The 25214-nt window shown below is 58.0% G+C and overlaps 1 protein-coding gene across 2 annotated transcripts in view; it reads left to right on the plus strand.

Annotated features, from left to right (window-relative positions):
• FANCA (FA complementation group A) overlaps positions 1-25214 on the plus strand; it is a 33751-nt gene that overhangs the window by 6697 nt on the left and 1840 nt on the right. The window contains exons 11-38 of one of the 2 annotated variants that reach the window (XM_024551519.3): positions 1076-1188; positions 1892-1968; positions 2161-2302; positions 2641-2774; positions 4122-4232; positions 5224-5319; positions 5413-5472; positions 6216-6304; positions 6967-7027; positions 7120-7169; positions 8084-8160; positions 9394-9507; positions 10619-10755; positions 11179-11249; positions 11473-11569; positions 11649-11836; positions 12870-12966; positions 13916-14092; positions 15526-15599; positions 17282-17410; positions 19465-19549; positions 20609-20775; positions 21290-21395; positions 21999-22055; positions 22205-22309; positions 23081-23190; positions 24030-24183; positions 25097-25159. In XM_024551519.3, the coding sequence (XP_024407287.2) occupies positions 1076-1188; positions 1892-1968; positions 2161-2302; positions 2641-2774; positions 4122-4232; positions 5224-5319; positions 5413-5472; positions 6216-6304; positions 6967-7027; positions 7120-7169; positions 8084-8160; positions 9394-9507; positions 10619-10755; positions 11179-11249; positions 11473-11569; positions 11649-11836; positions 12870-12966; positions 13916-14092; positions 15526-15599; positions 17282-17410; positions 19465-19549; positions 20609-20775; positions 21290-21395; positions 21999-22055; positions 22205-22309; positions 23081-23190; positions 24030-24183; positions 25097-25159 (2941 nt within the window). Of the gene's footprint in view, positions 1-1075; positions 1189-1891; positions 1969-2160; positions 2303-2640; positions 2775-4032; positions 4233-5223; positions 5320-5412; positions 5473-6215; positions 6305-6966; positions 7028-7119; positions 7170-8083; positions 8161-9393; positions 9508-10618; positions 10756-11178; positions 11250-11472; positions 11570-11648; positions 11837-12869; positions 12967-13915; positions 14093-15525; positions 15600-17281; positions 17411-19464; positions 19550-20608; positions 20776-21289; positions 21396-21998; positions 22056-22204; positions 22310-23080; positions 23191-24029; positions 24184-25096; positions 25160-25214 lie in introns of those variants that run through there. The other variant, XM_053916199.1, reaches the window with a different exon arrangement.

Consider the following 25214-nt stretch of genomic DNA (forward strand, 5'->3'; position numbering starts at 1 on the left):
GGGGGAGAAACATTAATGTGAGAGAGAAGCATTGATCAGTTGCCTTCTTGTACACGCCCTGACCAGGGACAGAACCCGCAACCTGGGCGTGGGTCCTGACCCAGCATGATGCTCCAACCAACTGAGCCACCCCGGCCAAGCCTGGTTCAGTACTTTGTGTAAACAGTGAAATACTGCTTTGTTCTCTGAATTTTACGCACTTTTGTAATATGCGTAGATAGCACAAACTCACGTCCCAGGTGTCAGATAATGATCATCGATCTGTTTTTAAAACTTTAAATTAGTTGCCAGTACTTGCGCTGAAATCAGATGCCCCCACCAGTCGGGGTTGGCACGCTGGGACCCCACCCCGCAGGAAGGAGCCAGGCCCCTTGGGGCCCTGTGTTCTCCCTTCTGCCTGACGTGCCCTCGTTGTATATGTGACTCTGGCGGTGCATGTGCCTGCTGGGACCCTCAGTCTTCCCCCACGAGGAATTGGCCAGGCTGACCCTGGCGCACACCCCGTGTCAGCCCCAGTCACCCTCTGTCCCTCCGCACCTGTCAGTGACGTCCTGCCCCCTCTGAGGGAGGGCCATTCCTCCTTCCTACTCCTGTCATAGGACACCCTTGGCTTTCGGAACAGTTGCTGAGTGTGAGCACCTGTGTGTGCCAGGCGCTGTGCCAGACGTTCTGTGTAAGCTTGGTGAAACCCTGCTGTCTGACCCCATCTCACAGAAGGGGAAACCGAGGCTTTGCAGCATCGGCAGCTTGCTGGGGCCTTGCCCTCTGTCAGGTTTAGGCCTCCATCCTGCCGTGGTCCTGAGGCCCAGCCCTTGCTGCCCCCTGACCTCCTGCCTCTTCTTGGCTTGTCTATTGCCTGATTGTGGTTTTCTGTCTTGTTGAGACTACACTCCCTCCCCAGGACTCTGTGGCACCACGGTCTGGCAGAGAGGGTTTCAGGGTGACCGAAAGGACTGCCTGTGAGCCGCTGAGCTGGTGGTCGGGACCTGATGGTCCTAGCCTGCTTTGATGAGCTGTCCGCGGCTGTGGGGGCACTAGGAACCTGGTGGACATCTCCTTTCTGCTCCGTTCGCAGGTTCAGTGGGTTCAGTGGACACACACTTCGCAGTATAATTTCGACGGATTCTCCAAAGAGGTTTTTCAGACACACGCTGACTCAGATACTCACTCACCAGCCTGTGCTGAAAGGTGGGGACCGCCGCAGCTTCTCTTGGTGGGAGCTTGGGCCCCATGTTAATGCTCTTGGACACTTTGAGGTCAAGGAGGACACTTTATCGTTATCCAACCTTTCGTCTGAAAGTAACTTGCTCATAAAGGACATTCAGAGTTAGAGAAGTGTGGAAAGAAAAGCTGTCATTCTTGTCACCAAAATAGAAATGTCTTAAGTATGAATTGGTCTTTTCCTAGAGTTTTAAAAACATAGTTATACTTTTAAATTCCAAGGTTCTGTTTCAAAACGCATATGTCTTAAGAAAACCATGTGATGACGAGAGGAAACACACAGGTGTTTGGTGCCCAGGCCTCCTCCTAACACAGGTGCTCTGCTGACGGTGCCACTCGCGACAGAGGGAAGGGCATGCCCCGCCCCCGAGCCACCTCTGCGCTGAGGTCCATCCCCCGGCCCCGCCCGCTGCTCCCTTGCTGGCAGTTACAGCTCAAAAGCAGCTGACAGATTAGAGAACATTCACAGCAAACGTGAAGGACCACCAGCCAGTAACTGGACCAAAGAGACATTTCATAGCAGGAATGGTTAACAAACGGGGAAGTGGTGAACTTCACTAATTGAAAAAATGCAATTAAAACAAGGTAGTTTTTTGACATTGCAACTTTAAAACACAGCTTTTTGCTGATCACTAGCTGACGTTTTTGTCTGTTCTTTCTCCTGGCGAAGTCTCCGATGCTGTTCACATGCAGAGGGAGTGGAGCTTCGCGAGGACCCACCCTCTGCTCACCGGCCTCTACCGCAGGGTGAGTACGGGCGGGGGAGGGGCCGGTTTAGCTCTGTGGCAGAGCTCTGCGGCTCCCGTCCTCATAGGGGGAGGCCTGTGCCCTGCGCACCGCCGTCAGCCAGCACTGACCGCAGCAGGCAGGGAGACTCAGGTGTGTCCCGCTCCTGCCCCGGGGTGGGTTGCTCCGACAGCCCAGGCGTTTTGTTCTCAGCTCTTCGTGCTCCTGAGTCCGGAGGAGCTGGTGGGCCACTTACAGGACGTTCTGGAGACGCAGGAGGTGAACTGGCAGCACGTGCTGTCCTGCGTGTCCACAGTGGTGGTCTGCTTCCCCGGAGCACAGCTGCTGGTGACCGGTGCGCTCTGGTGGGCGTCCTGGGTGTGTGAGTGTGTGTGTGTGTGCGTGCGCGCAAGTGATAGGCGTACTGTTGGCCAAACCCCAGCATCTGGGGTGAGCCCGTGGGCGGAGTCAGTGTCCATCTCGGCGAGGGCGGAAGTCCTTCCCTGCCCAAAAGTGCCCTGTGTCCGGTGCCCTCAGGCTCTGCCGCAGCTCGTCAGCCTCAGGCGGTTGCTGTTCGGCTCCTCTGCTCTGTCCCCAGGCTCTGAAGTCGGAGTGGGGCTTGCAGGTCGCAAGGGGGCACTTGCTCCCCAGTAGAACGTACGCCTTTTATTTCTCCCCGTTGTTCCTGCCTAGACTGGGTGGCCCGTCTGCTGGCCCGTGCGTTCGAGAGTTTCGACCTGGACAGCATGGTCACCGTGTTCCTGGTCGTGCGCCAGGCTGCATTGGAGGGCCCCTCCGTGTTCCCACCCTACGCAGACTGGTTCCAGGTGCGTCGCCTCCACTGACCTGCCAGTGCTCCCAGCAGGTCGTCGGCACGTCCCCAACTCGATGTTGTGAGGATGAGCGTGTTCTGGGGGTCAGCTCTGAGGGGTGTGTGTGGGGTCGATGCAGTGTCCTTGGGCTCCCGAGGGACTTTTCGGTGTGGGCATGTCGTCACCTGCCCAGAGCCCTGCCCAGGTGCTCTGGTCCCGCCAGGTGTCCCTGGCCTCAGGTTTGTTCAGTTCTCCAGACAGCACGGGGCCGGAGAGGGGGCTGCAGTGCTGCGTCCTGGGCTGCTCTTTGGTCTTGTGATTCCTTTACCCTTTCTTCAGTCAGCCTTGCTGAGCTGGAACTCACATGCACTGAAACGGACCCCCTCGGTGAACGGCGGGGTGTTCTGACAGCTGTTCACGTGTCTGTCTCAGTCTGCTTTTCAAGACTGCCCATAGCAGACCAGTGTGTCGGCAGATTGAAGCCTCTGGGTTTGGGATACAGTCCTGAACTCATCTCAAGATGTACGTGGCTGCAGTGTTTCTAATAGTGGAGAAAGCTGCCTTTTCCCTGGAGCGGCATCACCTGCTGCTCTTACCCCAGGCTGGGGCGTGTGGTCATTCACTCGAAGTCCTCCACGCACTGCGGCCTGCTGTGGGGGTGCACTTCCTGCCTTTCTTGTCTTCAGTGTGTCATTGAGGCCCTCTCTCCATTGCGTGGGTGTTGCCATGAGTTGGGAACCCCTCTGTGTGAGGGAGTCCTTTTGTCTGATGGCTTCTGCGTCTGTCCACCCCATCAGAGTGTTCAAAAGCACGTTCTCTTTGGAGAGGAGCTGCAGCGGGGGTCTCAGCATGTGAGGGGCCGTGACAGGGCCTAGCTGCAGGACCTGTGTGGTTTGGGAGGTGGCAGTGTGCTCTGGGCCAGCGAGTACCAATCTCCCTCCCCCGACTCACCCCCAGTGCCCTCGGTTCCTAGAAGGCCTCTGCTCTGTGGTCAGGGCTGTCGGTGACCTGGGGGACCGCCACCTCCCCTGCACTGGCCTTGTCCACGCAGGCGAGTATGGAGGTTGGAGGTCGTGTGTGTCGCCGAGGAGGAGCAGCTTCTCTGTGGGGAGGACGGGACTTCCTGGGAGAGGCCTTATTAGGGAGTTGGTGAGTTGTGCCTCTGAGGGTCACTGGACACTGCAGGTACCATGCCGGCTGCTTCCATGGCCAAGGCTTGGCCGGGACGTTCGGAAAGGGCATGAACTGAATGGCCCGTGGCTTTTGTTTCCAGTCGTAGTTCTCCATTGTCGAGGTGGCGCACTGACAGGTCTGTGGACAGCAGGGCGCCCACCGCCCCGCCTCATGCCCGTCTCCCCCCAGGCCTCCTTCGGGAGCACAAGGGGCCACCACTGCAGCAGCAAGAAGGCGCTGGTCTTCCTCTTCAAGTTCCTGTCCGACCTTGTGCCCTTTGAGGCCCCCCGGTACCTGCAGGTGAGAAGCTGGCTGCTGCCACATCCTCCTCAGCTCAAGGGTGCTGTACCTGAGCTGGTGCCCATTGAACGATGCAAACCTGACAGCCAGGAGTGTCAGTGTGCATTCGGGGACAGGATTGGTGACGGCAGAAGGCCAGGAGGCAGCCCCTTGTCCATCCCTGGGCGGCGGCCATGCAGGGCGGTGGCTCAGCCCTTCCACGAAGCAGTTCTGAGAGCTGACGCAGGAGGAAAATGTGTCATATCCCATTTGTGGTGTCAAGAGGGATAGATTTTTATATGGAAGAGGAAGAATCTGGATGTACCCCAAACTGCCAGTGACCATTACTTCTGGGTGTGGGAAACTATTTTTTGCAAGTCTGTGTTAATCTCACGGTTAAAATGTACTTATTTCTGTAAGTCTTACTTAATTAGATAACTGTGCCCAGCATTTGTTTTTGGGGGTAGAGCACCTGGAAACTGATTCTTGCCTTTTTTTAATTGAGAAATCGGCATTACATTTTAAAGGGTCCAGGTGAGGTCGTAGGCAGAGGAACAGAACGAGCCGTGTGCACATCACGGGCGAAGCCCAGAGCGCTGCTCACACCTCTGGTGCCTCTCTGCCTACCTGCCCACGTGCTTGCCCCTGGTGCCCTGGGCACCCATAGGAGGCTTGGCTGGCCGCCCTTTCAGAAGGAAAGATGCCTTGCCATCAGAGGCCTGCCCACCAGCCGCAGCGTCAGCACCCCCCACCTCAGGAGAGGTGGGCACAGGGACGCCGGGGGCTCCATGGCCGAGGAGCCAATGATGCGCCAGCACCCTTGCCTGCCCACTTCTGAAGGGGCCCCCCCAGCACATGCGGAAACCCTCACCCAGGGTTCTGTCCATCCTGCTCCAACTTTGCCCTTGTGGTCTTTGGCTAATTCTGACTTTTCCTGTCATCAGTACGAGTGTCTCCCCCCCAAATCAGGAATAGCTGACAGGCCTGTGTCTTACTGTGTCATCTGCTACAGGTGCATATCCTCCACCCGCCCCTGGTCCCCAGCAAGTACCGCTCCCTCCTCACAGACTACATCTCTCTGGCCAAGACGCGGCTGGCCGACCTGAAGGCGAGTCCTGGCCTCCCCTCCTCCTCTTCACCTTCCCCTGCAGTTGCCCGCGCCTGTCTGGTCCTCATGCTCCTGCTCGCGTCTTCTCTGCAGGTTTCTATGGAAAACATGGGGCTCTATGAGGACTTGTCTTCAGCCGGGGACGTCATAGAGGTAACTCACCTCGGTGCTGCCCCTCGGCCGTGTCCCCGTGCTCCCCAAGCACAGTCTCGTTTCCTCTGACGCTTGGGTGCTCAAGCCGTTTCTGCCTGGGAGCCGGGGTGTCTGGTGCTTCTGGGGCGTCACAGTTGCCCCAGGTGCTTGTTCCGTAGCATTGCACTGTTGAGAGCAGGGGCAGGCAGCCCCACACCTGGGAAGGGCGGTCCATCGGCGCGGTCAGGGCGGGAGGGCAGGCTGTGCGAGGCAGGCAGGCGCCGTGCGTCTTCAGGAGTCACGGGAGAGCGTTAGCTGCATTTACGTGAGCCAGGTGTCAGGCGGCCACCTGGCATGTGCACTTTCTAAGACCCTTTTACCTAAAAGCTGTGGGTTGCTGAAGAGCTGTTACAGATGCTGTTAAAGGGAATGTTTCGAAGTACTTACTGCATTTTCCTACTTTAGGATCTATTGCTATACTTTTTAAAAATACCAACAATAATGTCTGTTCTTTCTCACCTGAAAACCTTTGTTTGGAGCCCTGTACTGCCCTGGGGTCAGCAGAGAGGAGAGGCGGGAAGGACGCATGGAGACAGGAGGGGGCGGTTGCTTCCCGGAGGGGCTGCTTGGTCTGACTTGCCAAGGGCAGAAGCCATCGGTGCCGTCCTGGGTTCTGAATTTTCCTGTGTGCCGCGCATCAACCTCAGCGCCTTTTACCGCAAAGCGATGTCTTCTCTTGTCCCTTCCTCCTTGCATGGAGTCAGCCTCACAGCCAGGCAGCCCAGGATGTGGAGAAGGCCATCCAGGTGTTTGAACACACAGGGAAAATTCCCGTTGCCGTCATGGAGGCCAGGTAGGGTCATGCTGCTGGACCGGTCCCCTTTCCTGCGCCCAGACCCCTGTGCGACAGGGTGCTCATGTTCATGGGGAGCCGCCAGAGCCCGTGTGAGCATCCCAGGGGTGGTCCTGTGCCTGGCTGGCACAGAGCCCTTGCTGCGATGTGTTTACTTTAAAAAAAGCTGCGGCACCCCTAAACAGCCCGCAGGCGGAGCTGAGCGGAGCCCACGCTGCTTGAGGGACAGTGGTTTTAATTGATGCATCATTGGCGACAGTATGAAGCTAGGCCAGAGAGTCGAATGGCAGAACTGTTGAATTTGGTGTGATCCCAAAACTGAAATTCTGGTAGCTACCATGCGAGGTCTCTTCATTAAAGTGCCCCTTCTGAGAAACCTGGTCCCGGCTCCCGGGACTTCTACGTCAGCTCCAAGGGGGATGCCCACGTGGACCTGAAGTGACCCCTGTGGCCTTGGATTGACTCAAACCCATGGCCAAGGACACAGGTGGTCACAGCACAGACTACCCCCTGCATGAACTGGGACTTAGCAGTGTGATGTAATATCACAGCCACAAGCTGAGACCACCCACCTGGTGCCCCCCGGAGTGGACTTGGGCGCTGTGGTGTCCACTGAGGCACCTGACGCTTCTGTTGTCCTAGTCTGCTCTTCTGTGTTGCAGCATATTCCGGAGGTCCTACTACGTGTCTCACTTTCTGACCGCCCTGCTCACGCCGCGAGTGGTCAGTAGCTTCTTCGCGAACTTGGGACCGAGGTGGCGGGGAGCGAGGACGTTCCTGCGTGCATCTCACTGGGGGCCCGTGTCTGCCCACAGCTGCCGAGTGAGCCTGACTCCCGAGTGGCCTTCATAGAGTCCCTGAGCAGGTGTGCAGGTCTCTCTCCATGCAGTCCGGGCCGTGCAGAGACTTCTGGTTATTCTGTAGAGCTGTGTTTTGTCACATGTGTGTTTTGTTTACAGAATTTTGGTTCAAAATCAGTTGGCTAAGATTTTACAAAGAAAATTGGGTTGTGAGTATCTCCACTCTGTGTGGAAGAGGTCGGTCTGGGGACTAAAGGGACAGTGTTGCTGGCGCAAAGTCACCGTGAAAGGGGATGTGGTGCCAGCTTTTTTAGTTGTATTTGGTTGGTGTGGCTTCTTAATTTTTTTGACATTTGTTTTCAGTCTTTTTTTAAAATTTCTAGTCTTAAAAAGTGTTTTTTTCAAGGTTAAATATAGATGTAGGAAAAAGAATCATAGTTGTGTAAAATGTATTAAGAAAAACAGCTGCCACCCCTTCCCTCCCACTTCTCTGGAGACAACTATTTCCAACTCTGAGCTGATTTTTTTATTTCTTTCCAGGACTTCAAACTCTCCTTTTTTAACGATTTTGCTTATTTATTTTTAGAGAGAGGGAAAGAGAGGGAGAGAAACATCAGTGTGTGGTTGCCTCTCACACACCCCTAACCAGGGACCCTGCCACGTGCCCTGACTGGGAATCGAACCAGTGACCCTTTGGTTCGCAGGCCGGTGCTCAGTCCACCCTGGCCGGGGTGGCTCACTTTCCAAACTCGGAAATCACTGAAACCCGACTGAGAGAAGTAAAACTCGTCCACGAGCCCCCTGCCAGGAAACCGCTACTGGCAGACACGCACTCGCACCCGCGGGACGCCCGTGCGAGCAGCAGGGCGTCAGGGCACAGAGGCGTGTCCTTGCTGCGCCGCGCGGTTGTTTGTGGCAGCTCTGGGACTGTCGGCTTGTGTTGTGGTTGACTTGACTGTACTGCTTTGTTCTGACTCAGAGCAGGTAAAATACCCCCGTCTCTGTACTCCACCTACCGCCAAGCCTGCTCTGCTGCTGACAAGAAGAAGCCGGCAGGTACGGGTCATGGGTTCTCAATCATGGGGCGGGTCAGCGGCACTGCGGTCAGTGCCGTCTGGTCAGGCCGTGTTAGATTGACTCAGAGCCTGCCTGATGCCGGCACCAGTCGTGGGCCAGCAGGGCTGGACTCGATGCCATCCGCCCACGCTCTGTGCCTGGAGGCCCTGGCGCCACCCGAAGGAGCTTGTTCCTACAGCAGACGCGCCATACAAAACCCCCTCCTGTGCTGTGCCCCACAGGGGACTGGGTAGTCTCTGTCTGTCTGTCCCGAACTCTAGCTTCACACTTAGGTGACTCTCAGGCCTGCCCTGTTGCTTCTGAAGCCTGTTGCGGGGGCTGGTCTGGGGCAGCTTTCTGACCATTTGGATGGTTTGTGGGTTGGGGGGTGTCTTTCTGGGCCTAGGGAATAGCAGCATGGACGAGGCCACATTGGAAGGATGGGGAGGCGAGACCACCATACTTGCAGCAACTGGGCGGACTCGGCTGCATGTCCTGGCCGCTGACCAGGTGGCCGTCAGCAGCGCTGCCGGGCGGGTGTCTCACACTGGCCCTTGGTGGGCGGGGGCAGGGCTGTTCAAGCAGCTTGTGTTTGCTGGTGTCAGGCCCCTGGCATCTGCAGGGCTGTGTGGACTCATGCGGCTTCTGTCAGCCAGAGCCCCCTTCGCCAGCCTGGGCAGTTTCTCCCAGGTGGAGACCCAGAACCCCCGAGCAGGCAGAGGGTGAGGGTCCCGGGTCTCCCAGCTGTTGGCCTGGTGCCTCTGCCGCAGAGCCGATGTGAGGGCTGCTCCTACCAGGGGCCCTGGGTTCTGATGCTGTGGGGAGACCCCTGTGGCTCGCTGCACGTTGAACTCGCTCTGCTTATAAAAGACTGATCCTTCTTTCTTGGACTTTCTTCACATCCTGTGTAAACAATGATATAGTGATGTTACTTAAACGTTTGAGGACTAGGGACTAAACCATCACCCACGCTTCTGTTTCCAGCTGGGCCTCCTTCACTGCACTTCTCTGGTTCCATTAGGCACTTGCGTTCCTTCCTTGCGGCGATGGGGCGGGTGCACCGTGCTTATTCTTATACTTGTCGTTAACGTTTTGGTTGTTGATACGACAGCATCAGGCCTCGGGGTGGTTTCATCTCCCCACTCGTGGACAGAGAAACCACGGACACGAGGTCTGTAGTCAGCTGTGTGCGTCCTGTCTGGCCTGTTGTTGACGCACCCCCCAATCTCTCAGGTGCAGCCCTGGGGATGGCGGTGGGTCCTGGCTGTGCGGAAGACTCCCTGGCACTGCTCACGGCTGCACTCGGAGAGCTCAGGGCTGCCGTGGCTGACCCTACCCAGCACGAAGGTGAGGGCGGCCATGGGTGGGGCATAGGGGCTGGTCATCCCCTCGTGGTGGTAGTACTCCGTGAATGGCTGGTACTCCGGCCATTCATTGTTTGGCAGTGAGGCCTGACCACGGTGCTGGCAGGTGTTGGGTGTGGCCCCCTTCAGACAGGGTCCGGGACTGGTCTCCAGCTGTCACATGCCCTTGGCAGAAGGTGACTGTTCTGGTGTTCAGCACCCCCTGGGCCAGGTGGTGGAGGGGAAGCTGGGTGGTGGTCCTGGGTGTGGGGCTGGCTTTCTCTGCTAACAACACCCATGTGGCTGTAACCCGACACGGGCCTCCGCCTGCTGCCGGGTGAGCCTGAGTGCTTCTGTGCAGCGGGGCACAGAGCGCTCAGCGCCTGAGGGGCCTGGGAGATAAAGTACCGAGTCCCAGCACCCTCAGACGTCAGTGATGGGAAATGCAGAATCTGAAGTGACAAGGCCCGTGTGTTTACCTAGGAACTGTGACATTGTACTTATGAAGTCATTTTATTCTAGCCAAGAACAAATGTCCTTAAGAGCTCATGGAAGACATGCTAACAAAACTACCTTAGTGTCCCCACCTGCTGGGTCCCTGCCTGCAGGGCCTTCGCTGGGATGGGGGCAAGGGGCCTTTCAGAGCTCTGCTTCTACACAACGTGGCGTCCGGGGACCCTGGGGCCTGGCCAGACCCCAGAGCTCCAGCAGGGTGTCTGAGAAGTCAGGTCAGCCTCTTTCCCGCAGGTGGCAGGGCTTCCACTTCCACGTAGTGTGGTTGCCCCGCCCACCCTCCGGGAAGTCTTTGCTGTCGGCCCCCAGCAGACAGCACAGTGTGGGGGAGAGTTGGTGTGGGGTTCAGACAGAGGGTTTAAATGAGTGGGGAGGTGTGCGAGGGTGACGGAATGCATCAGCCTTCACATGTGCAGGGCTGATGTGGGTGTTGACCACCCCTCTTCCCTGTTACGTGCCCCCCGTGGCCTCGTCACTGTGCCCTGCAACGAGGCCTTGGGGTGCAGTCAGGCTGGTGGTGGGAGGTGTCTGAGTCCCCGTTGGCCCCTCTGAGCACCTCCTCCCTGCAACCCTGCTCACCTGACTGGGCTCCTTGTGTGCAGCTCTCTCTGCTCAGGTTGCAGTGGTTGCTGAAAGGCTGAGCTCTGCCCTGGGCCTCAGCGAGGACGACGGCAGCTCCGAGGTCTCCAAGATCCAGCTCAGCATCCTTGCTCCCAGACTGGAGCAGCGGGAGCAGCAGGTGCGTACGAGGCACCCGAGAGCACAGCCATTCCACCTGCTGGACTGTGCTGAGGATCTGGAGGCCCTTTTCTTCACATCTGTTCTGCTGCATACAGTGTGTGCTGGAGCCCAGGGTCGGCCGGCCCACCTGCGTGTGCGACGAGCATGCAGCAAACCAGGCCGTTCGAACCAGGCTGTTGCTGGCCCCAAAGCCTAAAACCCTTACTCTCTGGCTGTGCTCTGCTGTGAAACTTCCTGACTGCAGGCTGCGTGGTGAGACACGGCCTGTCACGTCCCAGGATGTGGGAGCTGAGCTGCTTGTCCCAGGCAGCTCCGGAGCTGCCTGTCCGCATGCCGCTGTCGGCTGTGCGCACAAGACAGCGCCCAGCTCGGGCGCGTCCCCTCTGGGCTGCGAGGCTCTCAGCGCCGTCTCTTCTCTCAGGTTGTGGATCTCCTGCTGACGTCCTTCTGTCAGAGCCTAGTGGCGGCCTCCAGCTTTGCCCCACCGGACAGGTAGTCTGGGCAGTGAGAGCCGCCCTGGGCAGCCTGGTGCTCTGGGTGGGCCTGCCTTGGTGGGGGGCCTGTTGGCTCCCATCCAGTGGGGATATGGCAGAAGGTGAGCCTTGCCCCAGGAGACCCCACTATTTGGGGAATAGCCTGGTTCTTGCTGAAGCCTCCTGTGCCCCCGGGCTCTGGGAGGGCCGTGAGTGACCAGGACTGGCCATTGTCTCTGCAGGCAGGGCTCCTGGGCCTCCCGCTTTGTGATGGCCACCTGTGGATGCACGCTCCTCCCCGCTGTGCTCTCTAGGCTCTGCCAGCTTCTCCGTCACCAGGTAGGGCTGCTGCCTCCCCTTGGCCTGGAGTGGGCTCTACGCCCTTCCTTCTGCAGAGCCAGTTTCTGTCCCACTTCAGGGCCCGGGCCTACAGGCCTCGCACGTGCTGGGGTTGGCCGCCCTGGCCACCCACCTCGGCGAGTCCAAGTCGGCGCTCCCGGAGGTTCGCGTGGGCCCTCCTGGCCCCACCAGGGGCCTGTCTGTCCCCGAGTTCTTCGACAGCCTCCTGACATGCGGGTCCAAGGAGGCCTTGCTCTTCTGCCTCAAGTGAGTTCCTGCTGGTCCCTCAGTCACTTGTCTCCTCTGTGCACAGACGTGACGGTGTGTCCCACAGATGGTCCCTGGTTAAGGTTTGTGAGCACCTTCCAGGATCGTGTGTGTGGGTGTCTGTGGGAGGGCGTTGGTTTCCTTGTTCATGAAAACGGGGTCACATGCTGTAGTGCATGGGCCTGCGGCGCCCTCGAGTGTTGCTCAGCGTCCTCCAGGCCGAGGAGGGGGCTCCACTTTGTCTCAGGGTCTCGGCCTCTGGTTGGGTCCCCAGCTCCCCGTGCTGAGCAGCCGCTGCAGCTGTTTCTCCATGGTGAGTCCCTGCCTGTGGAACGGCCCCATCCAGAGGCAAACTCATCCTTCTGTAAGTCTGGGCCCTCTATATGCCACGGCGCCAGGCCCCAGGCTGGAGCCCGTGCCTGCCCTTCTGAGCAGGGGCCCTGCCAAGTGGACAGTGAAGAGTGCAGGGTGGCAGATGCGGGGGCACAGATGGGTGGCTAGGGGTGACAGCAGCTGCCTGGGGAGGGCAGGGCTGTCCTCTGACGGGATCTAAAGTGGGAGCTGTTGGCTGGAAAAGTCATGAGGAATCTAGAGGGCAGGAGGGACATTCACAGTAAAGTCTACGTTGGGCCGCTGCCCACTGGACCTCCATCCCGGGAGGCGGATGGCCCAGCCCCCGTCCACCTTGTGGACTCTTGGCAGCATGGAACAGTCCCTGTTGGGGTCAGTCCTGCAGGTGCCTTGGGCCCCACTTGCTTTCTTGCCATCTTCCTGACTCTCTGGGCCCAGGGTAGGGCTGCTCTGGTCGTTTCTCTCCTCTGAGTCTCTGCCTGCAGTGTGGACAGAGCTCAGACCAGATGACGGGATGTGGGGCCGCGTCCGCAGTGCTCAGGAGCTGAGGCCAAGGGCAGACGCCCAGGCCCTCTGGCTCGGAAGGCACTGGGTTCGTGCTGCGAGACTCACACTCAGGCCTCGCTTCCCCGTGTTTTCATGGTTTCTATTTCTGTGTCCAATTTCTGTTTTCGATTTTCAGATTTTGTACTGCGGCAATTTCTTACGCTTTGTGTAAGTTTTCTTCCCAGTCACGTGATGCTTGGTACCGCTGCTTGTCCCCGGGCCTTATTAAAAAGGTGTGTCTCCCCTTCTCCCGCTCTCCTGAGCCTCCGGTTTTCATGCAGGGGCCCGAGGCACGTGCCCCCCAGTTCATAGGCTGCCTGCTTGGGCTGGACGCTGCTTTTCCTCTTGTTCTGAGTTACATGGGGTGGTGAGGGTGACAACTGCAGACATCCCTCTTTTTTTTTTTTTTTTTTTTAAAGAAACAGACTGATGTTTATCAAATAGGTAAACTAAAAGGTAAAGATTCATAAAATATCTTCCCATTCAAAGATTTTTTATATTTCCTCTAGAGTTGCCTCTTGTGAGTGCTTGTTAGGCTCACTTAGAAATTTAAAGCCCATCGCAAACCTTAAACATCAGCCGGGCAGGGGAGGCTGCTGCTGCTTCAGCAGAGATGTAAGGAGCGCCCCTAGGGAGGTGCAACCCTGCCTCATGGTCAGCTGAGCAGCTTTCCAAGCCCCGCCTCCTGGGCCAGACAGTTGGATCGACACTGGGGACAGCAGGGCCAGTCGCTGGTTTCGAGGAGCGTCTTCCCAGGGGCCAGGGTGTAAAGCGTGGGGTGCAGAGCGGGAGTGGCCCTGACAGTGGGGTCCTCAGTCTCACGCCCAGCCCCAGCCCCATGCGGTCCAGCCTGCACTCGAGAAACGCGGGGTACGGCTGCCCTCCTGGGGCGCGGAGGTCACACGTGAACTCGTCCCTGATGGGCTGTGCTCTCCCAGTGCCACGGCCTAGTGGGGACGCCAGTGCTGACTGAGGCAGGGAGGACGGCGTTGCTCTGCTCAGCTGCACGTGCCTCTGCACATGTGCAGGGCTGCCCACGGAGACGCCGTCCGGACCTGGTCACTGGGTGCCCAGCGTGTCCCCCCAGGGGAAGGCGAGGCCATTGCAGGTGACACAGGGTGCACTGGGCCAGGTTGCGTATTTCCAGAGCCTCCGAGTAAGCGCATAACTGTCTCTCTTCAGTTTCAGTTTGTTGTGCTCAGACTGTTCTCAGAAGCCCGAGGGCCTCTCTCTGCGGAGGACACAGCCAGCCTTCCCTGGCAGCCCTTGTGCCTGCTCCCAGCCGACTGGCAGCGAGCCGCCCTCTGTCTGTGGAGGCATAAGGCCTTCCAGGAACTGTCGGAGGAGGAGGAGTTTCGTGTAGGTCCCACCGCCCCTTCCCCTGCTTCTCACGCCGTCCTAACTCAGATCTGGGTCCTGAGGACATGGCAGGTGGGCCGGTGGGCGCAGGCAGCGCAGACACAGCTGTGGCTGAAACTGTTACTGGGACTGTTGCATTGTTGCAGACCCACGTGCAGGCGCAAGAAACCAGACAGACAGGTGCCTCTACCCTTGGTCCAGTTCCCCTGACAGTAATATTTTGCAGAAATTTTTTTTTATAAGTTACTTGTAAAGACTTTATATGTTTATCTTTAGAGAGAGGGGAAGGGAGGGAGAAAGAGAGGGAGAGAAACATCAGTGTGTGGTTGCCATCTGGGGACCTGGCCCGCAACCCAAGCACATGCCCTGACTGAGAACTGAACCTGCAACCCTTTGGTTCACAGGCCAGCGCTCAGTCCACTGGGCCACACCAGCCAGGGCACAGAGGTGTTCTCAGAGGGGATAAAAGTGCATCTTACACATCTGCCAGCCCCAGTTTGGGGCCAGGCCTCTCCAAGCCCAGTTCCTGGGAGCCTCGGCCACCCACCCTGGGAGCCTCGGCCACCCGCCCTGTGAGCTCACGTTCCTCAGCTTCCTTCTCATAGCTTGTCATTCATTTCTTGGTCTGTCTGTTTTGGTCTTTAGAGAATAACTTTTCAGTTTCACTTTTAGAACTCCTTATTGTTAACTGTATCCTTTATACAAGAGTAGGCCAAGCAGGTGCCTCCCCTGCACCTCAGGGTGGCCACCCCGACCTGCGTCCTTGCAGCCCTGCTCCTGGTCCTGCCTCCCGCTGCGCGTCACCCGGCTCTGTCCCTCACTGCCAGCACGGGCTGCATGCATGTTTCTGTGGTGCATTTTCTTACAAGCAGCGTTAGCTTCTGAAATTTGTCCTGGTTGGTACGTGCTCCAAGAACTTGAGAACAAGAAGTAGGCTGCTGTGAGTGTTTGGAGCATGCTGCTCGGCAGGTCCGCTCTCTGGTTACTCGCCCAGATCCCTCCCGGACGTGAGAAAGTGGCTGCTCTCACGGAGCTATGGCACAATTACCCGAGGGGCCGCAGGGGCCACAGCAGGACTGCTCAGACCAGCTGGTGCTGGAGGGCTGACTCAAAGTGCTGCTCGTGCCTGGCTGAGTGGCTCAGTTGGTTAGAGCGCTTCCTGATGTGCCGGAGTTGGGGGTGTGCTCCCCAGGCGAGGCACGTGCAGGAGTCTGCCAGGGACATCAGTACAAAGACAACAGCGGTGGGCCCCCCCCCCCCCCATCACCTAGCTTCACGCTCCCAGTCACAGCAGGCAGTAGGTCAGCTTGGGGCCTACAGTGCAGTCCAGCAGCAGAGGTGGAGTGAGGCCGGCCTGGGGGCTGTTGGGGGACGTGGACCTGTGCTCTCTGGGTTCCATCCTCGGGGTGACACGCAGCTGGCTCTTCCCTCAGTTAACTTACAGAGACTGGGTGCAGCTGGAGCTGGAAATGCACCTTGAAGTGGATTCTCTTTCAGATACTGAAAGGTAAGTATTTAACGGATCTGCCCTTCAAAATGTTACACAGTTTTCCACATGATCTGAAAGTCTGAGTTTCCTCGTTATATCCTTATTTTTTTATTTTATTTTTTAATATTTATTTTTAGAGAGAGGGGAAGAGAAGGAGAAAGAGGGAGAGAAACATCAATGTGTGGTTGCCTCTCATGCACCCCCTCCTGGGGGCCCAACCTGGCCTGCAACCCAGGCACGTGCCCTGACTGGGAATTGAACCCACGACCCTTTGGTCTGCAGGCCGGCGCTCAGTCCGCTGAGCCACACCAGCCAGGGTTATATCCTTAATTTAATGTTCAGTGTAACACATTACCTGTAAGCATAATTTCATTTCTTTGTTCACGAGAAACTGAGCTCTTGGTTGCTAGACAACTTTTGGAATGTTCTAGCAGCTGGGAAATGCCTTGTAAATGGCACACACCTGCCCATGTGGCACCTCGACCCCCGACTCCCCTGACTGGTCACTAGCCAATGAACCCCACAGCTGGCACCTGTGTGGGCCTGAGGACACGTAGGTGGACAGATTTCAGTAGAGGTGGGGACACGCGCTGTGGCAGGGCTGTGGGGGCCAGTGCCGGAGAAGGGGCAGCAGGAGCAGCCAGCAGGCTCCCCAAGGGGGAACAGGAGTCACGTGTGGTGTGGGGCTGCAATGGGGCTTGGCCCCGCCTCCCCCTCCCCCGAGGGAAGGACACACACAGCCTGCTGAGGAGGCTGCGGGGAGCGGGGGCCGTGGGGGGCAGGCCAGTCCAAGTCTGAGCGCAGTTCCCGAGACGTCAGGAGGTCAGAGTGCTGTTCTGGGTGTGCAGGTGGGGTGCTGACAGGCCCATGGGCTTGGGGGTGCAGAGGTCAGGGTGGGAGAGGGTCAGCGTCAGTCCGACCTGCCCCATGCCCTGTGCGGCCAGAGCCCCTCCCACTCACATGCAGTGCCGCCTTCCCCACTCTTGTCTGTGGCGTCAGGTTCCGGGTGGAACACGGACGTGATGAGAACAGAAGTTGGTGGCGATGTAACAAGCAGCTGGCTGCTTTGTGCACCATGCAGGTGCTTTGTGTGCAACCCTGCAGGTGTTTGTGTACCAGGCCAGCCTTGGGAGGGCTTTGCAGACGTGCCCACCTGCCCTGGGGGCTCTGCCCTTCTGGGCCTTCTCTCTGGTGGGAGGGCCCGTGGCCATTTAGCTCTCTCTCCCTGAGCTCACTGCACGTGACGCTGTGTTGGCACCTCCATCCTTTTCTGTTTTAATTACGAGGAACCCTCAGATAGGTCTGCAGATCTGAGGCGGGAAAAGGCTGAGCTGGTCCCGCAGCTCCTTGCCCCCTTGGGCTCGAGTGGGAGTGTCCTGTTTGGGTTTGTCTCCTTCACAGATGTCAGTGTCAGTGACTCTGTGCCGAATTTGCAGTGTGTCCTCAGACCTTCCTGGGGGCAGCTGTCCCTGTTCCGACCCCTGTGCTGTGGACCTGGGGCAGCTCAAGGCACCCTGGGAGCACTTCCCAGCCTCTGTCCCCCAACCCGGCAGGTGTGGGTGGCCCCTGAGCGGCTCCCGCAGCCCCAGACCCCTGGTCCCACCCCTGTGATGCTGTGCCCCTCACTGTGGGCACGCTTTCAGCCACGGGGGCCCCTGCTGGGATATGCTCTCAGCACAACCCTGGGGTTTGCTATGCAGGTGGGACTTCCACCAGTGGGCCATCCGCGAGCACTTCCTGCCCATGCCCTCTGCTGCTGGGGGCTGTGATGGAGACCTGGAGACAGCGTGCACCCTCCTGGTCAACGGGCTGATGGACTTCTGCCAAAGGTTAGGAGTGCTGATGCCAAAAAGCATCTTTCTTGTTAAAGATTTAATTGCTCATTTTTAGAGAAGGGGGAAAGAAAGGGGTAAGAGGGAGAGAAGCTTTGATGTGCAAGAGAAACATCAGTGTGTGGTAGCTTCTCGCACGACCAGGGACCCAGGTCACGACCAGGGACCTGGCCTGCAACCCAGGCGAGTGCCCTGACCGGGGAATTGAACCTTCGATCTTCTGGTTTGCAGGGTGATGCCCAGCCCCCGAGCCACTTCAGTCAGGGTGAAGTGTCTCACTTTTTTAGGGTTCTCGTGTTGTGGCCTCTGTCAGAACTTCCCGTGGAAGGGCAGACCATGTTTCATGTATCCGTCATCGGTCGGTAGACATTCGGGGTTGCTGCTCGGCTTTTGAGTGACGCTGCGGTGAACACCTGTGTGCCGGTCTCGTGTGGCCCTGTGCTTTGTTTCTCTTGGGCGTGTGTACAAGGGAAGGAGTTACTGGGTCACACTCTGCGTTTGACTTTTTGAGGAACTGCCAGACTGTTTTTTCCAATTTACGCCACTTCATGCTCCCACCAGCAGTGGGAGGTATTCTGGTTTCTCCACGTTGTCACTGACACTGTTGTGACCCGCCTTTTTGATAATACTTGTCCTGGTGAGTGTGCAGTGGTATGTTTCATTGTGGTTTTAACTTCTTTTCCTTGATGGCTTAATGACATTGTAACATCTTTTCATTTGTTTGTTAACTGTGCGTGTATCTTCTTTGGAGAAATGTCTGTTCAGACCCTTTGCCCATTTTCAAACTGGGTTATTTGTTGCACTGGGTCGTGAGAGGTCCTCCCGAGGCCGGATCCCAGACCCTTAGCCAGGAGCGCGGGCTGCACTTGCTTTCCGCTGTGCTGGAGAGTGCGGGCTCTCAGTTTCAGTCTTGTGTTCAGGCCTTGTGGTCGATTTTTATACGTGTCTACGTGAGAGACCGAGCTTTATTCCACATGCGGGCGTCCAGCTCCCCAGCTCCTTTGTGGGGGAGTCTGTCCCTCCCCTGAGAGGCCTTGGTGCCCTTGCCGAAAACCAGCTGACTGTGAGAGCGTGAGGGCCCGCTGTCCGTCTGCAGGGCCGTCCTCGCCTTCCTGTCTGGTTGCTGTGGTTCTGGACTAAGCTTTGAATTGGGAAGTGTGAGTCATCCAACCTTTTTTTTTAAGACTTTATTTATTTTTAGAGAGAAGGGGAGGGAGAAAGAGAGAAATATCAGTGTGTGGTCGCCTCTTGCGTGATCCCAACTGGGGACCTGGCCTGCAACCCAGGCCTGTGCCCTGACTGGGAATCAAACCGGCGACCCTTCTGTTCACAGGCTGGTGCTCAGTCCACTGAGCCACACCAGCCAGGGCTTTATTTAATTTTTGATTATTCTTTGCTAGTACACAGAAATACAACTCATTTTTCTGCATATACACTTTTTATTCTGCAACTTCACTCTCTTATTTGCTGTTTCTTGTGGAATCTTTTGGATTTCCTACGTAGAAGATCATGCCATTTGTGACTGGAGATGGCCTTGGCATCTGGGCGTCTTTTGTTTCTTTTTCTGGGTGGATTGTCCTGGCTAGAACCCCCACTGTAGTGTTAAATGGAAGAGGTGGGAGGGGACACCTTTGTCTTGCTCCTGAAGTCAGGAGGGACGTGTCTGGTTTCCACCGCTGTGGGAGGTTAGCTGTGTGTTCTTCACCAATGTCCATAATCACGAGGAGGAGGGTCCCTTCTCCCAGCTCGTGCAGGGTGTTTAATCACGGAAAGGGCACTGAGTTTGTCTTGCTTTATCTGTGTCTGTTGAGATCATCGGAGAGTTTCGGTTGCTCTGTCGATATGGGTATTATATTCATTGGTTTCTGCATGTTGGACCGACCTTGCGTTCTTGGGATAAGTCCCAGTGGATCATGGGACACAGCTGTTCCACATGTCACTGGTGTTCTGTTGTTAGTCGGTCACTGTAGCCACTTGCCTCTCTGGAGGCAGGACGAGCAGGAGGTCCACAGTTAGGGGCTACTCAGGGGGCTTTCGTTGTTTTGTTTCAGTTCAAGGAGTTACGACCACTCAGAGAATTCGGATTTGGTTCTTGGTGGCTACACAGGAAACCGGGATATTTTTTCCAGATTGCAGGTGAGTTGGAAGATGCAGGATTCAGTGTGTTCGCCGCGGGCAGCTGCCTGCTATGAAAGTATCTGGTGTGAGTGTCCACACTGGGCCCTGCGGCAGCTGAGCAGGATGAGCGCCCGCACACACACTGTGGCCCTGGCCCCGTGCCCAGCGACCATCGTAGACACACAGAAACCGAAGCGGTGGCGCTGCAGTTGTCTCCAGGCTTTGGGACACTTCCGAAAACAGACGTGACTGAGAACACACCGACTTTGGCAATGAAATGGTTGCTGCCCCGCGACTTTCCTTGCCACTCGGCTGCTCTCTTTGAATCTCAGGCTCTGAAAAGTGATGTGAGGGGCTCCTCCCCCGGGCGGAGCCCTTGGGAGCCCTGCTGCCCCCATGCCCAAGTCCCTGTGGATGTAGGTTCTGTGTGTGGGTTTCATGCCCCCGGTGGCGTCCCTGCTGCCTCTCGAAGTGCCTGGCTGTGGGGCGTGTGGGAGTGGAAGGGAAATGGAAGAGGCTGTGGCGGGAGCACTGGGGGAGTTTGCTTACAAGTGAGTGAAAATCCCACAAGAGACAGACCCCAGTCCCCTGACCCCGCGTCTTGACCTCTTGTCCCCCACATCCGTCGTGACGGGTGTGGAAGGAGGAGTGACCGGGGAGGGCAGGTGCAGCAGGTCCCGTGTGACGGTAGGGTAGGGCAGTGCTTCCAGGGAGTGTGCGACTGCTCCTCTGCAGGCACCTGAGTGTGTCAGGGAGACTGTGTGTGCGTGACAGAGGAGGAACGCTAGCTGTGGGTGAATCTGGGTAAAGGTTCTTTGTGGTGTTCTTGGTTTTTATTTTTAATTCTTCTACTATACTTATGTTTGAAAAATTCTGTAACTTTCTAATTTCAAGTAAAAAGGAATGTCCCACTTTCTCTCCAAACCCCCTCAGAGATGTCTCTCCCACGCCCATGTCAGGGTCCAGATCGGGGCAGACAGGAAGCCCCAGGGACTTCCCGCCTTTGCATTTGGGGACAGAGAAGCACCTGGAACTGGAGGTGAAAGTGCAGGAGGTCTCTGCTTTGCTTTTTTCCAGGAGATGGCTGCTGACCTGGAACAGGGCCCTGCTGTGCCCCATGGCCACGCCGCCTCTCGGGGACACTTCCTCTTCCAGGTGTTCCGCAGTCGGCTCCGGGCTCTGGCGGACGGGCAGGATCTGGCCTCCCGCCTTCAGAGACAGCGGGAGCTGCTCCTGTACAAATGGTAACAGCTCCAGGGTCTGTCGCGCTTCTGTACCCCCGCTCCTGGCCTGTGCCAGCATCTTCTTCCTGGGGTCCCCTGCAGAGCAGGGCCTGACGGGTGAAGAGCCCGTGGGAGCACAGGCTTCCCACCGAGATGCAGGGTCCCTCTGTGGGGAGGCATCGCTGGAAGGCGCACGGGTCACAGGAAGGGAGGCCATGTGTGGGCAGAGCTCGCCATGGCTGCCCTCACAACTGTGCGAGATGCTGGGGTCCCCCAGGGACAGAGTGGCTCAGTCACATGGGCGCCCCTGGTGCTGAGGCAGCTGAAGCCTTGGCTTTGGGTCCCCCAGTTGGAGTGTCTGCCGTGGGGTCCAGGTGCTCAGCACAGCCCCAGTCCAGGGACGGTGGGGGCTGCGGACCAACACACTCTGGTCCTGAAAGTGAGCTGGGGGAGTCCCTGCAGCTCCGGGATCTGAGTTCTGGAGAAGCAGGGTCAGGCCGAGCCTCCACCCTTGATGCGCTGCCTCTTCTCCAAGGATCCTCCTCGGCCTCCCCCCATCTGTCCTCGTTGGTAGCCCCCGGGTGGAGCCACCGGCCGCCCCCCACTGCGCTGACTTCTTCCAGTTGGTCAACTCTGAGCTGGTAGGTGCTTGAACTCACAAGAGCATCTGTAGTCACTGAGCCACTTGCCCCAGGGTCCTGAGCACATGGGTATGCAGCCCTCCGCGCCCACGGGCTCAGCTGCCTCCTCCACAGGACTGTCCTTGGCTGCCATGGGCGGGGCCCATGAAGCACGCAGACCATTTGCTCACGATGCACTTCTCTCTTTCCAATGCTGACTCTGGGCAATGCTGTGACCACACTGTCGGCCACCAGGTGGCCCTGTTTCCTTCCATTTTGCCGGCGGCTCAGTGTCAGGGGCTCTGATCTTACCAGGTGGGGTGAAGTGCCCTCTGCACACTTGAGGGGTGTTTCTCTAACTTCCAGAAAAGCACAGATGTGACTAGAGATTTGAACTGAGGTTCCGTTTAGTCACGCAGAGCTATTCTCCTGCCTCCCTGGGTGCCTGGAGCCCCCACGTTGGCACCATAGCTGGAGGGCTAGGGGCCCTGGCTGCTCGGAGCAGCCATGGGAAAGTCGGTGAGCAGGGAGGGTCTGGGACAGTGTGTGGGTAGGTGGGGGCCACCTGCCAGAGGCTCTCCTCCTGCGAGTGGCTCCTCTCTCACTGGCCTGTGCTGTTTGCAGAGAAACTTCTCCCATGGAGGTGCCCTGACGCATGATGTCACCACCCACTTCTTCAGGGTAATTCCCTTTCCCTCTGCCCCCAGCCTGGCCTGCACAAACTGCCTGGGCCGGGCCCTCGTGTCTGGTGCTGCTTGGAAGCCACAGTGTCTTCCGGGACCTGGGTTCACGTGCAAACCGCTAAACTTCTGGCACCTTCCCTCCTGCAGGGGCTCCTCCACGCCTGCTCACGAAGCAGAGACCCCTCCCTGGCAGCAGACTTGACCCTGACCACCTGCCAGACCGAGTGCCCCTTGGTTCTGACCTCTGCTCTGGTAGGCACATCTGTCTTCCTGGGGCGTTGTCTGTTTCCCACTAAAACTTCATCCCAGTTACTGTAACTCAAGAGAAAAAACTTGGGGAGAAGTGAGGGGAACATGTCAGAACGCAGGTGGGGCGAGCGGTTCCCTGCTGCAACCTGAGCGGCCTCAGGCAGCAGCAAACCTGCAAGGGAGGGCGGGGGGAGGGTCCAGCTGTCTGCGCTGCGTCTGCACGTCCCACCCGCTGGCGCTGGACGTTAGCGGCTGGTGCTCTCCCACGGGTGTACTTTCACGTTCGCTGTCTCTGCCGGCTTGCCTGCTGTCTCAGCACAGGGAGCAGAGTCCGCCGCAGCCACTGCCATCTGGCCTTGGTGGGGCCTTTGGGTGCTTTTGACTTTTTTAGCCCCCTGACAACACACGGCTTTCTCACTCCCTTCTCCGTCTCGCTGGGACTCAAACTCCTTCACAGGCTGGTGGTAGCGTTTCACCTGCAGCGCAATGGGTGACCTGTTCTGTGTTTCAAACACCTCCTCTCCAAGGGGTGTCGGGGGGCCGAGCCAAGCTCTTAGGCAGTGGGGCACTTCCTCAGGTAAGGCCTCTGGACTCCAGGCGCTGAGCCTGCCTTACACGGGGCGCATGGGGTCCTGCCCTTGACCTGATGAAGTGTTAGCTCAGTGTGAGCTGGGCTAGGAGTGTCAGTCAGAGGGCTGCACGTCTTTTGCTCCAACCTCGGTGGTCATAGAACAGCGCCCTGACCTGTTGACATGTGACCTTTCCTCTTGGCAGCTGTGGTGGCCACGCCTGGAGCCTGAGCTTCGCTGCCAGTGGAGGTGCTTCCAGAGTCCACTGCCCCGAGAGCTGCAGCGGCTGTGTGAGGCCTGGAGGTTTGCCAACAGGTAGGTGCTGGCACCGGGACCCAGGGAGGAAGCTTGGGTGTTTTCTAGGGCCTGACTGGGTCATCTCCAGGACACCTTGGGAGGCGTGAGGGACCCACTGGGCCCGTGAGAGGGAAGCAGCAGCACTGAGCCGCCGTGTCCGAGTGAGAAGTTCAAGAACGTTCGGGAAAGACTGATCCCAGCCTGAGTGGTTAACTACATTTGGTTTCCAGGGCTGGGCCAGCGACCAGAGTTAACCCTGCTCCCAGGACTGGTGGGTGGATGGTCTCCAGTGTCCTGCTGGACGTGGGGGTGCTCTGAGGCCATCAGAAGGGATTGGGCGTTCCCACCAGCCTCCTAACAGGCCTGAGTTGTTGTCTCGGACTCACCCGTGCCTCCCTGCAGGGTTGGGGCTCTCCAAACCTGCTCGGAAAGCCAAGAGAGCAAGTCCCGCCCATCAGCCTAATTCTGCAGAGCAGATAAAGTTTCTTAAACTGCTGCACTCCATTCCATTATTTGTCTCCAGCCTATTCTCAACCTACTGGAGAACCCTCCTGTGCAGCGCTGCCGTTAGAGGAGACACAGGCTGGGCCGCTGGGCCTCAGTGTCCCACGACCTCCTTCCGGAGCCCAGGCCACTGGGACGAGGGGCCTGGTCAGACCCTGCTGCCCCTCGGGTTCAGGGCACAGAGGCATGCTGACACCAGAAACAGCCCTGAACCCAGGACGAGCCCGTGGCAGGCTGGGGATCCGCAGACTCTGTGTCTGCTGACTGAGCCCCTGGCTGCTCGCCCACTTAGATGTTCACTGGCGGCTCGGTTGCCAGGCTCCTGTAATGACACCCGTCTCTCTTCCTCCCAGCTTTCTGTCCCCTGACACAGAGTCCCCCGGCACTGTGCTGCCCCCTGAGGGCCCAGCCTGGGTCTCTGCGGCTGCGCTGCACTTTGCCATTCAACGAGCCAGGAAGCGGAGCCTGCGGCGCGGCCTGGAGAGGCTGCGTGGCCCCCAGGAGGAGGCAAGTGCAGCCTGGTCCCCGTGCCTCCCCAGCAAGCTCCTGCCCAGTGTCCTGGCCTCACAGACTTTTCCGAGCTTTTCCAAGGACGGACGGGAAGTTTGGAGATTCTGTCACTCTAATTGGAAGTAAAAGCTACTGGGTTTAAGGTTCAACAAGACTTTGACTCTCAAGTTCAGTGGTTGAAAAGGACACCTTACACGTTTCAGTTTAGGAGTGTTTTAGTTTGTCTGTTTCTCACCCTCACCACCGCCCGGAGCAGGGCAGTCAGCTGTCCGTCTCTACAGCCCCGGTCAGGTGGGCGGGGTGGAGAGACAGGGCAGGCAGAGGGAGACACCCCCCGGGGAGCCATGGAGCCTGTCTGGACTCTGCACCCAGGGTGCCCGCCCGGGTCCACCTGTCAGCTCAGCATGTGCCCGCCTGCCGGGCAAATAAATTGTGAGCCATTGTAGTTTTGATAATTACAGTTTAAAGTAAAAATCCTACAAATAAGATTCTTCCCTGATGGTTTGCAGGTTGTTTTATTGAAAGGGGTTTGAGTGGCTCCAAAGCCTCCGGGCCTGGTGTACTGAGGGGGCAGGGTGCTCCCCGGGGCAGGTGAGGTGGGACGAGCCTGGCAGTGTACGTCCAGGGTTTCACAAATGCTGGACAGGAAGCCGGGGAGCGAGGCTGGGCTGGGGGTTCAGGGCGCAGCTGAGCTCCCTGTGGCGGGGGAGCTCCCTCACCAGAGAGACCAGGCTAGAGATGAGAACGAGAATGGCCCAGTCCGTAATAACCGCACTGACTGAAGGTCTCCATTCCAACACGATGGGAAGTTTTTCCTTCTGCGGCGACCCATGGAGGGGAGGGCTGAGCCCGGGGCCTGTGCCTGGAGCAGGGGAGGCTGCCGTGCGAATGGCCCCGCCTGTGTTTGCAGCTGCTGCTTGTCTTGCTCTTCCTCTCCTCGCTGGGCCTGCTGTCGTCACGCCTGATCCCCCAGGTATGTCACCCCTTGGCTGCGGGGCCCCTCCCCCAGGGTGCCTCCAGACAGGGTC

Source organism: Desmodus rotundus, chromosome 12, assembly GCF_022682495.2.
Source record: "Desmodus rotundus isolate HL8 chromosome 12, HLdesRot8A.1, whole genome shotgun sequence".
Taxonomy (NCBI): Eukaryota; Metazoa; Chordata; class Mammalia; order Chiroptera; family Phyllostomidae; genus Desmodus; species Desmodus rotundus.